Consider the following 17,653-nt stretch of genomic DNA (forward strand, 5'->3'; position numbering starts at 1 on the left):
TACAAGTAGTTGTGTTTCCTATCAATTTGTTGTTTCATTGATGATTAACACCATTGAACATTTTCTTGCTTTTTTGTGGGTGGGCATATTCCCCAGAGATCTCATAGGGTAGCATTGACTGTCACAGCATTTGAACACTAAATGGTTCGATCCTATTTGGTGTATGAAAAATTCTATTTAACTAGACCAACATGAGCCAACAGATGCTTTCCAGATGTTGATGCAACTACAAGGACCATGAGGCCAACAATGTTTAGAGGGCACATATTTGTTACTTCTGAACCAGATAGTACTGAAGCACAAGGAATTGAAGTATTAATTCATTTTGTCAATTCCTTTAAGGACATTTTATTATACTGCTGAATAAATGTTAACTTGCACATAATGTGGTAAAATAATGCCAGGCAAGACCCTGTAGGAATTTTTGGCAAGGTTTACTTTTGAGACATTTTATAGTCTAATGGAGGCATAAATTCTTTTTTAAAAAAAAGGATGCAATACAACATATTCTATAAATATGGATGTGATTCCAGGATTAGAAATAACAGTTAAGTCTAGGAAAAAGCTAAAGATTGAATTTTGATAGCTTCAAAAATCCTATGAGCACTTCAAAAAGCTCCTCAACCCAGCTTCTATGAAGACCTACTTGAAAGTTTTCAAAGAGTTCTGCCCAATAAATGACATTTACAATGCGTCTTCCATTCAAAGTGACTTGAGATGCTAGAGACGTACAGCAAAGATCTTTTCAACACCATTTTATTCAGTCACATCAAAATAGCATATATTTTTTATGGTGGTAGCGCAAGTTCTGCCCGAGAGCAGCAGTACAAAACAGCTAACAGTTGCAACGTAAGTACACTGTGGCTGCTGGTATAAAATTAGGACATCTGAGTGGTTGGGACTCTTTTTCACTATGGTTGTAGCAAGAGGACAAACACACTTGCAGATACAGCCTGTGATGAGAAACAGAACTGTGTGCGACACAAAGACATTACAGATTACAGACTCTGGCACTTTCCCCCCCTTTGCCTTTAGAACTCATTCCTGCACACACAAATAATGGCAAGCATGGATTGCACTGTCAACTCTCAGTCCCTTTCTGGATTCAACCTATGCCCAACATTCTGGCACAGCTACAGTGGCTTTTTACTGCTACTGCCACTTCCTACTCTCACAAACATTACGAGAATGGTTTTCAGATGTGCTACAGCAGTGTATACAGGGCTCTCCCTCATCAAGGAATAGTTATCAGATGGGTCAGTCTAAACGCATGTGCATTACTGAGTAGCTAAAATATGCTCGTTTATTCTCTTCCAATAAATAAAACCATCAGCTGGTCATAAATAAAACCCCACAGACAGTAAGATGTTTTCATATTGTCTCACCAAGCCGAACATTTCTCCCTATGTTCAGATAAATAATTCCACGTGAGAATTTTTGAGTCTTGACTAGTCTTTGGATCAGATTTTGGTTAAACTTGGTGCAATGAAAAGGAAAGAAGAAACCCAAACTCACTTAACCCCTGTAAAACTGATTACAGATGTGAAGCGAGTTTTATTATGGGGAAGTTCATGGCCCCAGCTAAACTTAACCTATTGCTATTACATTAAGTTTTTAGGAAGCATTGATGTTAGAGGCGTTGGGGGCTTATTGCTTCAGTGCAGAAGCTTTACCCTAACAGAAAAACCACTGGCTTGTAGAATTGTGAAAAAGAAAACAGCTATGTTAACATTTTAACATTAATCAGAATGTATGGAAGAGGGGGGCACACATAAAAGTAAAGTTGAGGCCTGCTCCTCTCTCACTAGTGTGCAACCCAAACCCCTGGACCACTAAGGCTAGGTTTAATGAATTGTAGCCGCTGCTACTTCCACAGCCCTACTGACAACACACCAGCTAGTGTGGAAGAAGCAGGGGGCAAAATTCCCCCTCACTAGAACAGCTCCCAGGGCTGGGCTGGTGGCCTAGTTCGGGCCTGTGGCTGCCAGGAGCTGGGATGGCTCAGGATCCAGTTGATCATGTGTTGGTCTCTCAACTCCAAGTTTCTGCTGAATATCACCAGCTGTATCTGTCACCCACCTTTTGAGCGAGCACTTTGGAGGGCTTGACAGATGGCAACAGATCTCTCTCGCTGACAGATTTAGGCAGAAGGACAGCTCTGCTTCATCCAAACCCTCTGCCTTTTGTTGGGCAGGATGAGGGTAGAGAGGATGAAGAAATGGTATCCGTCCTCCTACAAGGCTGGCTGTGTGCAAGTTTGGCTTCTGGATGTACGTGGCTCTCTTAAGGCTTACTGAAAGTGGGACTTGTGGGTAAATGTGCATAGGATTGAGTTACATCATACAAAAGCTTAAGTTTCCTTTCATCTACATGTGGGGTGCATGTTCCGACATTTAAAAAATCTGGATATCTATTCCTACCCCACCCGCATTTCCAAACGCTAATGAAGACTAAAAAATAGGATGGCGAAAATGATCCAGGTCTCTTCCAGTTGATTAAGGCACTAAAAATAAAAACTTCCTAAAAATAAAATATACCCAAGGTGAATACTGCCTTTCAAACTAAAGTTATGTGCATCATCTACAACACAAAACCCATAATTTGCTACACATTTCAAAAACAAAATAAAGCCTAAATTAGTTAGGCAACAAAATGAAACCACTTTGCTCAGTGTCTGATCAGTGTTGATCTTCTCCGTGTATTATGAAAAATGAGGCCAATCTTGCATTTCTGACAATCCATTTAAACTGCTAATCCAGTGTTTGTTAGCCAAAAAACAGATAATCATAGCATATTCTGTATCTTGTAGCAGCAGCAGCGATACCAAAAAGCAACACAGGAAAACAAACAAACAAAGGCCATCCAGCGGCAGTTTGCACTGAAGACTTGTAGAACTGGGGGCAGGAGGGAGAACAGACAAAAGCAACATCATTTATAAACAGGAAAGATAAATGCACCAATCCCTCCACAGTGCATACCAGCAAGTCTTCCCCTGCATCAAAGAAACGTTGATGGACACAACTAAAGAAAAATGCAATTCAAAGTAAAAGAGAGAGGCTGAACAATTCAAATTGCCTGCAAACCATAACTTCCAATGCTTTCAGACAGACAGGTCTACAACTGTGAATCTAATGCATGGTTACTTTTAACAATTCAAATGGAAATCCTGGGAAAGCTTAGTGATATGGTATAGGCAACAGTGACGTAATTTAAAGGCAGTCTCATTTGGCAGGTATTTGGCACTACCCTCGCGTAGAGGTGATCTTCTAAATTACAGGATCCCATCCCATTACATTTGTAGTAGCGAAGCTCCTATCAAACTCCCACTGGCAATTGCTAGCTAGACTGCAGTTCTAGCATCCTCAAAACTCAGATTTTTCCCATTTTTTCTACAGGAAACTACTAAAAGATCTATAGCAAACCTATAATTAAACCTCATAGGAATTTCCATTTCTAAGCTATAAGATTATTAAGTGTAGATTTTTTTTCATATAAAGGCAGGAGTTTATATCTCTTAAATCACAAATATGCTTGAAGTCTTTGGGACAGCAACAACATGCTTTCGTTAAGGGCAGAGCAATCAGTTATTATAAAATCCAACTTCACCCGATTTCTTGCTCAGGTGAGTCCGATTTAATGTCTTGCAGATTTGCAGATTTTATCATACACCTCTGGAAAAGCATCATTACAATGAAGTTGTTTCCTCAGCTTGTGGTACAGCGAGCCATCAAACATTTCCCAGAATTCCTCACGGGTCATATAGCAATCAGCATACAACATCTGAAAACTAAAAGGAAAAACGAAAAACAGATCTTAAAATTGTTGCATCAGAAGGCTGCAGAAACTATAGCTCATTTCTTAGAGCAGGCTATTTTGCCAGCACAAACGTTCAGATCTTATCTTTAAGGAACCCTTTTGTCTAGTCCCCAGTACTCCAATAGAACCCCATGAAACCAATTCTGAATTTTAGAACAGAAAACACTTCAGACTGCCCAGTAGCCCCAAAAGGGAAGTCTGTCATAGCAGCTTATAATGAAGCACGTTTTTGTTAAATAATATAGGCTAAATAAAAAAGGATCCTTAAAAAAACCCTGACCAATAAAAAATTAAGTTAAAATTCTTTTTGTTTTTGCAACATCGTCATGCAGCAAGCTGAAAAGGTAACTGCAAGAGAGTTCTCCTAACAACATGAGAGAATGCCCTTTCGGGACTTAGACCCTTACCCATGAACACTCCTTACAAACTTTTCTATTTGCCTAGTGGAAGCCTTAGCTTCAAAGTATTTTGTTTTGGGCTCTCCGTAGGCTCCTACGTCCACATAGAGCTCTGCTTCATCTCCTTTTGGGTGGATCATTCCAGGGTTATTGGGCAAGATGAAGGGGCAGAGCCACAGAGGATAAACCTAGAGACAACGGAAGAACAAATTCACGACAAAGCAATACATGGGAGCCACTACCCAGCCCTTCTGAATCCTGTAGTCAAGACATGTTTTGTTTAACTACTGCTACCAAGAACAACCTGGAAGTTAGGAAAGATGCTCTTACTTTGATGTCACTGTGGAAGGTTTCGATACATTGCTCAAGGCTTTTCATGGGGACCATCATGTCTTGTACAACGTGATGCTGCTCATAGAGCTTCCGAATTGCTTCTCCTTGGGTCAGTTTTAAGAGGGAGATTTTAGGAGGAACCATCCAACCAAACAGGTAGCGGAAAACAGGGTTATTGCCAAATGGGATGATATCCTAGAAAACAGACCAAATGCATGTCGTGAGAAAGCTAAGCATTTCAAATCTGGATCGCCGACTTCAGAAGTAACTGTGTGCCTTAAAAAACAACACCTCAACACTTTTTCATCATTCATTTATTTTAACAAAATTCACATGTTGCTTGATTGAAAGAAAACCTGTACAGTGGTACCTCGGGTTAAGTACTTAATTCGTTCCGGAGGTCCATTCTTAACCTGAAACTGTTCTTAACCTGAAGCACCACTTTAGCTAATGGGGCCTCCTGCTGCCGCTGCGCCGCGTGATTTCTGTTCTCATCCTGAAGCAAAGTTCTTAACCCGAGGTACTATTTCTGGGTTAGCGGAGTCTGTAACCTGAAGCATATGTAACCTGAGGCGTATGTAACCCAAGGTACCACAGTATGCGGTTTACAAAAATCAAGTCGATTACAATTACTAGTGGTACTAATTAGTACATACAATAAAATAAATTAAAACTACAGCACATATGGATTTAGCTAATTATCAACTAATCCCACATAACATTGGAAGGATCTTCTGTGCAGTGAGCTGCAGCAATATGATGCTTTTCAGTCTGGGGAATTACCGCAACCATTTTCCCAGTTGGCTCACATGGGCGCTTACGACAAGCCCTGAGGGGAAATGCCTCCCCTTTGCTCCCGTGGCTTGAAATCAAAGGGCGTGGGCAAATGAAATGGTTTTTTTGCACTAGCCACTGATCAACTGATATCAGGCAACCAACAGGTAGGCAGCTGTCAAACTGGCCCATGGGAACTGGGACACGTCAGCTGGTCAGATCTAGTTCCTACCCTGATATATGGGGAAGAAGTTTGGCCTAGTCAGCTATTTCGCTAACTAGGTTTATCATTACCAGAGAGAGGGTTGAATTGATAAGGATGTGTCTGTGGGCTTGATTGACAGCAAATATGGCACGAACTGGAACCTTACCTGGAGCTCCCAGAATATGCTCCGTGTATGCCTGTGATAGTAATGCCTTGCGGGGATATATTCCGTTCCTGTCCTGTTAGCCTTTAGATAGTTCTCCACATGCTTGAAAAACCATGGCTTGTAGTAGTACCCAATTCTGTTGATCTTAACATAAACAGAAACACAATGAACACACCAGCACAAAAGCTACTTTGCCTGAAGACAAAGTTTCATAACGTGGCTCTAATTACAGCTGCAATTGAATGCAAGTTCTTTTAATGCTCAGCACATTTCTGCAACTGTTAAGAGTAAGATTGCCAAGGAAACACCAACAACAGGTTGTGTTGATCAGGGGTAGCTATGAGGGTTGCTGCTCCAGATGTTGCTGCACTACAATTCCCTCCACCCCTAAGCATTGGCCAGCAATGGCTGGGGCCGACTGACAGTTCAGTCCAACAACGTCTGTAGGGTGACACACTATCTTTGATGTAAAGTCATGCAATGTACATAATTTACATGCAAATGTCTGTATGCAATCAACACTGGCAATTATTTTTGTAGAATGACCTCTCCCACCAGATTAATAATGTACAAGACATTCCACTCATGGAAGGGATCTGCCCAGTATTTTGTTAAACTAGTTTAACAGTCACTCTCCTCCAGAGAACCATGGAAACTACTGTTCTGTAAGGGAGGCTGAGCTCCAAAAAAGAATTCACAACACTCTCAATGAACTACTGTTCTCTAGGGGAAGCTATGGCATTAAAAATACCATAAAAACTAAAGGAAGCCTGTACTGCAGATGGGCTCTCTTAACTTTAGAACCAACAAAGTGCAGAGATTGGTTTTCAGAGGCAAGTTTGGCTAGTTCTCCCCCCGCCGGTGTCCTATTTACCTGAAGAAGTGAAAGAATCAATGTTGTTACCTTACTATGATCAGCTTCATTGGTCAAAACTCCGGTCATTATGACAGCTTCTTCTAAAGAATAAACCAGACCCTCCACAAAATGGTTTTCTTTCTTCTCAGATTCTTCAGCAAATCTCTTGCAGATTGTCTTCAGTCCTCTCACAGGCTCATAATGCAGCTTCACATATTTTTTTGCTGGGATCATTTTTATTTCTGCTGCCACCAGGAAGCCCAGTGTGCCACAGGACCAAGGAACTGCATAAAATAGGTCTGAGTTCTCCTCCTGCAAAAAGCACACAACACTAAGGCACATACAGATACTGAGCAGGCATAATGTCACAAACCACAGCAACTTAGAATGTTATCTTACCGGTGTACATCTCACATGGCTCCCATCAGCAAGAACAAGTTCATAGGCCACGCAGGAATGCTGAAACAGTCCATAGATGTGGGAGGATGATTCAATACCAGTCCCCATGATCAAACCACCTGAACAAGAGATCATTGCACAACAATCACATGAATTGTATTTTCATTTTCCAGAGGACTTAATTAAATAACAACTTAATTTTCACAGCTTGGGAATCATACAGTGAGCATTAGATCTTATGCATCATGGAAAAGTTTAAAAGTAATTTGCTTTTAATTGCTAAGTGGAACATTATTGAAATATTTAAGAGTTGTAGTTATATTGTACAAATCCCAAGACCTCTCACCTACAGTAAGGTCATCAAGTTCTGGTACCACTGGAATAGTCCAGCCTACGGGGTTGAGGTGTGCTGTTAACTGTCCCATTGTGACCAAGGGTTCCACACGGACAACCTAAGGAAGAACACATTTTATATGCCAAGACTGAATGCCGCCATCAATACAAATCTGATGCCGAAGCAGTAACACAGAAATGCAATCTGCCCCATCATTCAGTTACCTCGGTCTTTGTGAATCAGGAAATACAGTGGAAAAGAAATACTTTAAACAGGTTAGTGTTGCAATCATGCTTACCTATCCTGGATGTAATTAGGCAAATTACAACTAGGAAACCCATAGCATGAATGCTTTAAGACTGAGCAGCACAACAGTACTTTCTGCAGCAGACAAGGCAGCTAAGGTTGCACCAAAAACTTGAAAATTTGGCCCAAGAAACTCCTGTCTGCACTGTTTATCACAAACATATATACTAGTGCATGAACCAAGTGTAGGGTCATGCCTCTGTTCCTGGCTATTGTACCTTCCACTTGCTAGGCAGAGTTGTGTAAGCCAACTTCCCATGAACAGAAGCCTCATCCTTCAATTTGTATACAGAAATGGCAGCTTTCATTTCTTTCATAATCAAGCAGTTATCTACACTGATCTCCTTGTTTAATAATAATAAATGCATTTTGCCATGGTTCCAACCCTACCTTTGGAACTGAGTCCAGAGAGTACCACTGAGAGTGCCTTTCAGCCCCTTGCCACAGCATGCTATCTTATCTCCAATGCTATTTAATATCTACATGAAGCTACTGGGGTCGGTCATTTTGAGTTTTGGGGCAAGGTGCCACCAGTATGCTGATGAAACTCAGCTCTATTCTCCGTAATATCTGAAGTGGGAGAGGCTGTATAGTCCCTGGGATAGTACTTAGATGCAGTGGTGAAATGGATGAGGAAAAACAAGCAGAGCTTGAATCCTGCCAAGATGAAGGCACTGAAGGTGAGTAGTTCCCACATCCAAGATGCTTAGGCAACTCTCCATAAACACAGAGAAGTAGTGGTCAGTGGGATGGCAGCGTTTACTTGCCCTTCCGTCACTGGTGTTTCTACATATTACTGGGAGGGAGACAGGAAGGTGCAAGGAGTGCCAGATTGGTTCCACCAACGAGTTTGCACTGCGCCAACCTGGCCCCTTGCAATAAGCTGGAGTGACATGAGGTCAGGTATGTGCTGCTGCCCACTGCCTGCTACTAAGACAGAGTGAGCAAAAGATAGCAATTCTGAAGACACCAGCTAGTGGGGAAACATCCTCAGTAGTACTGCCACACCAGAGGTCCTGTGTCCCAAGGTCTGATTCTTCCGCTTCGAAATCATGTGCCTCATCCTTGGTCAGGCACCTCAAAGAGGACCAGAAAGCACAAAAACCAACAGGCTCAATGATGTTCAGCAATGGCCACATCCCTTGAACAAAAGTTGATCACTAAAATAGAAGGATCAATTCCAAGCTTACCATTCTCTCAGTGTCCACTTCCAGAATATCCATCAAGTTGATTGTTATATTTTTAAGCGTCTTCTTGTACTTTCCAACACGAAGAGACACTGTAAGCCAGCCAGGACGTCCTGTGCACATATATGTTTTTAGCCCTTCTTTTTTCCATTCTCGTACCTGCAAGAAAGGAAGATTAATTTAACACCTTATATATAACAACTTGATGTTGTTTTTGCAAGTAAACAGGTCTGCATCTGAGAAAACTGATTCTGACTAGAAGAATCCTACGTACACTTCCCTGGAAGTCCCATTAAATATAATGGGGCAACTGAAAGCAAACATTTGCTTAACAAAATTTATATACTGCTTAATTTAGAAAACCTAAGCCAACAGTTCCTGAACTCCCCCTCCCCCAGATTACTTGAAAATTATTGAGGGTCTTGGTGGACCACTTAATGGTTTTTCTGCCTGTTCTCAAGATAGTACCTTTAACACAAAAGGTTTTAAAATTTGCATTGGTATTGCAATTAAGACAGAATAAGAGCCTACTAGGGCTGTGCTCACACTCCCACTGTGCTCACAAATGCGTCCTGGACTTTGTTACACTACTGTTTTATGAGTTTCCCCCCAAACTAGCTTCACACTGATTGAGAGTCCTTAAGCCATTCGCAATTCATCTCCAGCCAAGGTGTGAACACTTCTACATAGGGAAAAGGTGTCACTGCCTGCCAATGCACCCTAGTGTGTACACAAACTGACACAAATCTTACACTAGTGGAGCCATGTTGATGTGAAAAGCTGGGGAGGGGGGACAGAATGAGCTGTGCTGCGAAATTCACTGGGGCAGCGGAAGGGACTTCACTGAGCTTTAAAGTGGTAATGTGAACACACTCTACTATCTGAAAAGCATGACAGCACAGGCCAGTCTGACCTTGTTTGCACTGTGATGAGCAGAAAACTGCAGTGTGAGGTTAAAGTATCTCATGCTAATGAACCCCACGATGATGATTATACAGTGCCATTGGTGTGCACCGTGTTCTTCTAGCTCTAGCATGTCTCCTCTTAATGGCCTTTTCTCTACACTAAAAAGCCCCAAGTGCTGTAACCTTTCTACACAGGAAGTTGCTATTTTCATCAACAGGAACGAAAGAGTAAAGGCTTGTTTGGTATAATGTTGTAATCATTCAACTTGTTTTTATTATTGCTTGTAAGCCGCTCTGAGCCCGGCCTTGGCTGGGGAGGGCGGGGTATAAATAAAAATTATTATTATTATTATAATGACCTGTCAGGGAGACACATGGCACAGAATAGGCTCTCTGCAATTTGAATGCTTCCTGATTTATGGTTTCCCTAGCATCAGGCACATACCTACGCAAGCCACATATGGACTCCACTAATGTTTATGCCTGTTATCCATAAACAAGAGGACCACTGAAGACTAGGTGTCCCTTGTGGTCCTTTCCAACTCTACAATGCTATGATTCTATGAAGAAGATACTGTCTAGAGAGCAATAATGTGCCAGATACTGGCACTGCTTTCTTGCAGCACCTTTCCTTCCACTTACAATTGGTTTGTGTAACAGTAATGGAATGCCTTCTCTGCTGAAATACATCACTACTTGTATTGACCATCTGCCGGTTTCTGAAAACACACCTGTTTGCAAGATGTGTCCCTTGATATCTTCATCTGGGGCAACCCACTTAGATGAGCATCATCTGATTTGCCCACCTTTTAATTTTAATGCTACTGTTTTCTAGTGTATTTTAATGGCTGGGTTTTTTAATATTTTCTAAACTGCTCAGAAACCTACTCTAGCATTACATGGTATATAAGTAAATAAGATATTAATTTAGCACTGTGTCACTGCTACAGGCCCACAGCTGATTAGTCAGGAACGGGAAACTGACTCCAAATCACATCAGCCTCAGCTAGCAAAGCCAATAGCTGGGATGATTGTAGTTGTAGTCCAACATCATCTGGAGGGCCACAGGTTTCCCATCCCTGCTTTGGTCCAAGGGTGCAGCCAGAGATGCAACCCAAAGTAACAGGGCAACAACATAATTGTCAGGATATCTCCTCTGAGTTTTTGTATGAGAAAAATTTCCAATATCAGCAATATCACAAAACTGCTAAAGGGGGGGGGGGGCACCAGACTCAATGGTTGCTGTGAGTAGTCCTGATCTGCAACTCAAGACTTCTATTTAGCCTCATTCAAACCTCTGGCCAACTTCCATGCTTGAAAACCTCTGCTCCAGGGAAGGAAGGCCAGGAACACCCGGAGTCTTACTAGGAAAACTGAACAGCCTGCGCTTCTTCCAACTTGTAAACCCTTTTGGGGGGACTTTCCCCCTCCGCCCGCCCTTCTCACCTGCTCTTGGATGTTGCGAACACGCAGGTTGTGTTGCCGGGGCGCGCTGTGCATCTTCTGCACCATCCAGGCGCGGAGCTGGTAGTAGATGTCGAAGAGCACGGAGAGGGGCAGCAGGAAGAGGCAGACGAAGATCCAGCGGTGGTGGACCAGAACGTACGCGAGCCCCTTGTAGCGGGCCCACAGGATGAGCAGCAGAAGCCCGACCCCGAGAGACAGCAGAGGACCCATCGCGAACCCTCGCCGGCACTCACTCACACGCAACGCGCCTAACAACCCAAGTCGTTCTCCTAATCGGATCCGCTCGACTCCCGCAGCGCCCAACAAGCCGGCACAACTTGTTTTGCACAGCCGGCCTCTTCAGTCCCCAGTTGGCTCACCTAGCAGCCACCTGTTCCAACAACCCCCGAGACCCCGCTACCCTCCGCCGCCTCTTCCCACGTACAACGGTCAGCACCGTCTTAGCAGCGCCGCCGCCCTGTGCAAAGCAAGGCGGGCACTCGCCCCTCTCCTTTCCTCGCAACGGGGCAAGTCTCTTTACAGAGTATATTTGGAGACCCGGGTTCAGAAGAACCGCGTCGGGGACACGCGCGCGCCTTCCCCACGACCGTGTCACACCCGCTCGCGGACCGGCGTCACCCCCAGCTCCCGAGTCGACCGTTCCTTGCGCTCCCCTGCACAGCCCCAACCGAGCCAACGTTCGGCGCTTAACACCCGGCGCTCCGCCCCCGGCCCGACTGGAAGCGCAGCCCACCTCCCTCCTGGTTGGCCGGTCGGGCTCCTCGGCGGTGAGGAGAGGGACGGCGTCCAACCAATGGGGTGGCGCCGTTTGGATCGGATCAGGCGCCGAGTGGCGGGATTGGCTGGCTCGGGGGAGCGAGGAGCTAAACACCCGTACCGGCCGGGTGCCTCGGAGCAGCACGAGGCCAGTTGGCGGAGCGAGCGCCGCGCGCCGCCTCCCCGCCCTAGGCAGGCATGCAGGCTGGGTGCTCTCGCCTTGGGAGGGGGGGGGGGATGACGCTGCAAGGCATGCTTTTTTTGTATGGAGGACCCAACCCCCGGTTCTGTTCGTGAACTGACGAACAGACCGTCTCTGGTACTGTGGAGGGTTCCCCGCAAGCCATGCAACGGGGGAATGCCCGTCCTAAATTGCAGTCGGAACAAAGAGGCCTCTTGCTCGGATTCCAAAACATAGGAGAGGGAAATAACGTTGCAATCCTTTACACACCTGAGAGTTGATCGGTATAGGATTGCGCTTAAGTATTTTGGCAAATGTGCCTCCTGCTCTGCTCATGGGACAACTCGCGTGCCAAGGGAGACTTTCCCCTGCCTTGCTTGCACACGCAGATACAGTTCTGTGGGCTCGGAAATGCAGTTGGCACGCTGGGGTGAAACGGCAGCCAGGGTCTGGAGCAGCACCAGGGGGGCATCCTTTCAGGCCACGTGCTGCCTGGTGGCACCTCGCCTGGAACGTTGTAATCCTGCCCCCTTTGTCCGGGGCACAGTGCCGCGGCACGAGGCGAACCATCTGCAGCCTCTGGGCGTTCGCCATGTTAGAAGCCGTGTCCAAGTTCTGAATCTTCACGTTGCTTGCTAAACAGAGAGCTCTTTGTGAAAGCAGAACTCAATCCTACGCATTATTGTTATGCTCGTTTTATTATGATGATGCTGCGTATTGTTATGCTGTGTATTATGTTGTTGTTGTTCTGCTTAAATTATGTTTGTAGTGTTGTATTCCGCCCTTGGATCTTTGGATAAAGGGTGGTATATAAATTGAATAAATTAATAATAATTAGCAGAAGGAGAGGGATGAGTGAGTTGGCAGAATTCTTGGTATTCTCTGTAACAGTACCCCCTAGATTGCAGGTGGGGAACTGCAACTTTTGAAAGTTTGCACACACAGCAAGATACAAACATACTGTGTTCTTCTAAAAATAAAATAAAATAAATGATGTACCAGTTCTCATATCTTGGTAAGCATGTTGTGGGTGCCATGGGCAGCAAAAAGAGAGGTGCTTGTTTTCTGTGCCTGTGAGTATTGTAACAAAAAGCTCTGCATGCATACAGTTAATGCCAAAACATTCTTCTAAGCAGTTCTAAATAACCAGTTACAAAACATTAAAACAAACAAAACAAAAAATGCATAATTTACTAATTTTATATATTTTGGAAAGTTGTTTGGACATCTGTTAATATACAACCAAATTTTGCAAAAGGCTTCCTGCAATCGAGCAGGTTTTCATCTATGTATGGATGCAACTGAGCGGCATAGAATAAAATAATTGTAGAGTTGAAAGGGACCCTGAGGATCATCTAGTCCAACCCCCTGCAATGCAGGGTTATGCAGCTGTCCTTTATTGTGATTGAACCTTCAACCGTGGCATTATGAGCACCATGCTCTAGCCAGCTGACCTATCCATTGAAATATTAGAAGATAAACATCCATCATTAAAACACGCAATAAAACAATCCCATTAAAACACAGAAATGAAAATAGGAGATTCAGATAAAGTTATCAAAGTTAAAATCATCTGGCCTTATAAGAAAGCCTGAAAGGGAAGAATAAACATAAGCACTGGATAATTATATAATGGATGGTACAAGATACAGTGCATCACATCTTCAATTTGGCCTTTCTGCACAAGCCCAAACCATCCTTTGCTAGTCTGTTAGAAAATCTACAACCATATCTAGACATTAATAGGCATGGCTTGGAATCCAAACTCGGTAAAAGCATGTCTGGAACAGGGGGAGGGGCGGAGTAAATTTTGATAGATAGGTGGCCCTTTCGTGGTCTGGTTTGATTTCACTATACCAGACAGCATACTTAAAATTCTTCATGTGCAGTGGTGCCCCGCAAGACGAATGCCTCGCAAGACGGAAAACCCGCTAGACGAAAGGGTTTTCCGTTTTGGAGGTGCTTCGCAAAACAAATTTGCTATGGGCTTGCTTTGCAAGCCGAAAATGTCTTGCGAGTTCTGCAGGGGTTTTTTCCCTCTCCCCCTTTTCCCCCAGCCCCTAAGCCGCTTAACAGCTGATGCTAAACCGCTTATCAGCTGATCTAAGCCGCTAATAGCCTTTTAGCAGCTAATCCGCTAATCCCTTAAGCCTTTAATAGCCGCTAATAGCGCTAATCCGCTAATGGGCTTGCTTCGCAAGACGAAAAAACCGCAAGACGAAGAGACTCGCGGAACGGATTCTTTTCGTCTTGCGAGGCACCACTGTATTCAATATTTCTTTTAGCATCTTTGAAAAAAATTATATCCCAGTAGCTTACCACCAAATATCTGCTAAATTGTGTCCAACCTTCTATATTCTGTAAGTCTTAAAAACACAATTTTGCTAAACGTTGATCTAGCACCACTGATAGTTTTTTGTAATACATTGGTACCTCGGGTTAAGAACTTAATTCGTTCTGGAGGTCCGTTCTTAACCTGAAACTGTTCTTAACCTGAAGCACCACTTTAGCTAATGGGGCCTCCTGCTGCTGCCATGCCGCCAGAGCACGATTTCTGTTCTCATCCTGAAGCAAAGTTCTTAACCCGAGGTACTATTTCTGGGTTAGCGGAGTCTGTAACCTGAAGCGTCTGTAACCCGAGGAACCACAGTACAGTATAATGTGTTTGTGTATACATAGAATCATAGAATCGAAAAGTTGGATGGGACCCCAAGAGTCACCTAGTCCAACCCTCTGTTGTGCAGGAATCTCAACTAAAGCATCCATGACAGATGTCCATCCAACCTCCACTTAAAAACTTCCAATGAAGGAGAGTCCACACCCTCCTGAGGGAGTCCATTCTACAGTACTGTCGAACAGCTCTTATTGTCAGAAAGTTCTTCCTGCCTGCTGTTTACTTGGAAACTCCTTTCCTTTAACTTGATTCCATTGGTTTGAGTCCTACCCTCCAGAGCAGGAGAAAACAAGCTTGCTTCAGCTTCCATGTGACAGCTTTTTTGATATTGGAAGATGGCTATCATATCTCCTCTCAGTCTCCTCTTCTCCAGGCTGAACATACCCAGTTTTTAGAGAAGGGAGGCCTACTTCATTCCTCAATAGTGCACCGACTGTGAGATACTGCCAAATGCATGTACAAGAACATATACTGAATTACATAAAGTTCATCTCTACAATGGCTACTCCAAGTTGCTACATACCCTGATTTCTCTTCAGATTGCTAGATAGATATACACAATTGAACCTCACATTCTCACACATGGAGTGAGGAGCATTTATATATCTTTCAACATGGAGGTATCAGCATGTCAACAAATGGTTAAGATGAAATTTGGCTCATACTCTGACTACTGGAAAGTTTACCATATAATAGATATCAGCATTCTGGCACAGAATAAACCAAGTCATACCTGGCAAGGGACTGTCCATGAAGAATGTAGATGCTGGTGTCTCTTTGGCCTTGGCTTTAAAGGGACTTTTCTACTAGCAGCTAAAGAGATAGATCTACAGTTGAAGAACGGAAACCTCATTTATGAGTAGACAGATATGGATGCTGCTTGTTGGAGCCTGGTATCTTTGCCCATTCCCAAAGCTCTGCTTTTAAGCCATTTCTGCAGACTGAAGGCTGGGGAGATGTGAAGTCTTTATATTGCCTCTTTGTGGGCTGCTTAAATGCCTTTGTGAAGAAAACAAGAAGTTGTCTGTCAGGCTGCCTACCTGTGTCTCCACTGTCTCAGAAAGCAACTGGAAAATATATTTGTTTTCTTTCCCTGGTTCCCCCCACCCCCTGGAGGAGAAATGCTGCTTCTTATGTCTTAGTTTCAGTTGGAAGGTTAAGGCTAAAGTTTCAAGGATTGCTCAGATCAGCCTTGTTGCCACTGGTTTATTGAAAAATTACTTGGTGTACTCTCAGGAGTACACTGAGTTCCATAAATTATTACTTGAAGCATTCTCTTACCAGCAGTCATGTATTGTTTTGCTAACCTTCCAAACCAAGGGCGTGCGCACAATATATTTCACAATCTTACTCCATCAGAGCACTTTCCACATTCCATGGTAACAATATGCCACAATCTCATTCTAGAGTTATACACGAAATAGTGTGTATCTTTGTGTGTGTGTGTGTCTTTTTGTGTGTGTCACTCTAAAAGAGCAGCCTCTCCCCTTGCCACAACAAATAATGCCTGAACTCTGGGTCTTTTACCCTGAGCCCCCAGATCTGCTTCCCTTCTTCCCCTTTTAAACTTCTTTGCAAAATCATTGTTTATACGCCAACTGGCAGGGCCAGCCAAAACACAGCCAGCTTGGGGCAGAGTGAAGCAGCCCACCTTAGGCAGCAGAAACCTACAGGGTAGTGTCAGCCCTGCTGCCAGGGATCCATAGTGATGGCTTGCGAGATCTTTGGAACAGTGTTCGAAACTCCCATTGTTCTAGGCACATTTTGTGACAGGGAATTTCATCAGCGCGAGCAGTTTCTGAGCTCTGGGCGCAGTATTGCACCTAAGATATCAGATTAAAACTGCAAAGTGGAAAGAAAGGAGGACCTTTTTCTGCCTCCCCACTTCCAGCTACTCTCTGAAGGCTGGAGAAGAGACCCTCCTAAGAATATTAGGGGGGGAGGGGCGGGCAGGGGAAGGACTAGACCATGTGAAAGATTTTAGCTGCAGTTCATTCATTTTCAGCTTTGTATTCTTGTTTTTTTTTTTTTTTTTAAAGCGCACCTATACATTCCACTGTTGCGCCCATAACATAGGTTTAAGGTGCCATTTAGCTCCTAGCTTTCATATCTCTGTTTCTAACACTGCTCTGGAATGCATGGAGTTGATCGGTTCCAGGCAGCAGGAGTGGTGGATGAGAAGTTACTGAAGTCATCATTATTGTAAGGTCTTTGAATCTGAGTGATGCTATGAAATGGTTTGTGAGACACATTTCTGGTGACTTTATGAGCACGCCTCTGTAGTGACCATTGTGCCATTTATCATTGTGATTTCATATGGAACAGGATTGAAAGGCATTGAAAGTTTGTTGCAAAGCTCTTAACATAGATCACCTCCCTCTCTCCCTTATGAAAGGCACTACTGTGTCTCGCTTGCATTGGTCTGTATACTTTTTAATTGCAAGCTTTGCCTTATTATCACGTTGGTGCCGTGTGCATCCCTGTGTGGGAAGTCAATTTGAGCAAATGTTTCCTTACCTTTCCACCAAACATGGTAGCTGGTGCCATGCAAGTTCTGAGGGTTTGGTTTCGGAGCTTCAGAGAAATGGAAACAATTCTTGTTTTATACTGGCTGCCTCTGCTGTGACAATTCATAAGTCTTTCTCAGGCGTCCTCATAAATCTCTAAACTTCCCCATTTGCTTGAGACCAACGAGAGGCAATGTTTTTGATATTTGAATCCAAGATGGTCTGAAAAATGAGGAAATTACACACTTTGAACAGGTGGTCCATTGTCACATTTGTCCAATTTGGGGGTGACAGCATTCGCTGAAGTAGTGGTGACCATTCCTACCTCTTGATCACTGCTGTGCTCATCCATAACAACCCAAAGATGTCCTCCATTGGCGAGGTCACAG

General features: G+C 43.8%; 1 protein-coding gene across 1 annotated transcript; it reads right to left on the minus strand.

The window, feature by feature from the left end:
* Positions 1-740: 740 nt before the first annotated feature.
* DHCR24 (24-dehydrocholesterol reductase) lies at positions 741-11,910 on the minus strand. Its single transcript, XM_083448144.1, has 9 exons — positions 11,126-11,910; positions 8,778-8,933; positions 7,294-7,399; positions 6,948-7,066; positions 6,597-6,860; positions 5,693-5,836; positions 4,545-4,742; positions 4,224-4,402; positions 741-3,787 (listed from the first exon to the last, which is right to left on the minus strand). Exons 1-9 carry the CDS (start codon positions 11,354-11,356, stop codon positions 3,634-3,636), a joined length of 1,551 nt encoding a protein of 516 aa, XP_083304270.1. The 5' UTR covers positions 11,357-11,910; the 3' UTR covers positions 741-3,633.
* Positions 11,911-17,653: the final 5,743 nt, after the last annotated feature.

Source organism: Podarcis tiliguerta, assembly GCF_965153285.1.
Source record: "Podarcis tiliguerta genome assembly, chromosome: 6".
Lineage (NCBI taxonomy): Eukaryota > Metazoa > Chordata > Lepidosauria > Squamata > Lacertidae > Podarcis > Podarcis tiliguerta.

Coding starts and splice junctions, on each gene's coding strand:
- DHCR24 (XM_083448144.1), bottom strand. CDS start 11,356: ATGGGTCCTCTGCTGTCTCTCGGGGTCGGGCTTCTGCTGCTCATCCTG. Junction 5,837..6,596: donor ATGAAGCTGATCATAGTAAG/GTAACAACATTG, acceptor GTTTATGTTAAG/ATCAACAGAATTGGGTACTA. Junction 3,788..4,223: donor TTTGTAAGGAGTGTTCATGG/GTAAGGGTCTAA, acceptor TTTTCCTTTTAG/TTTTCAGATGTTGTATGCTG.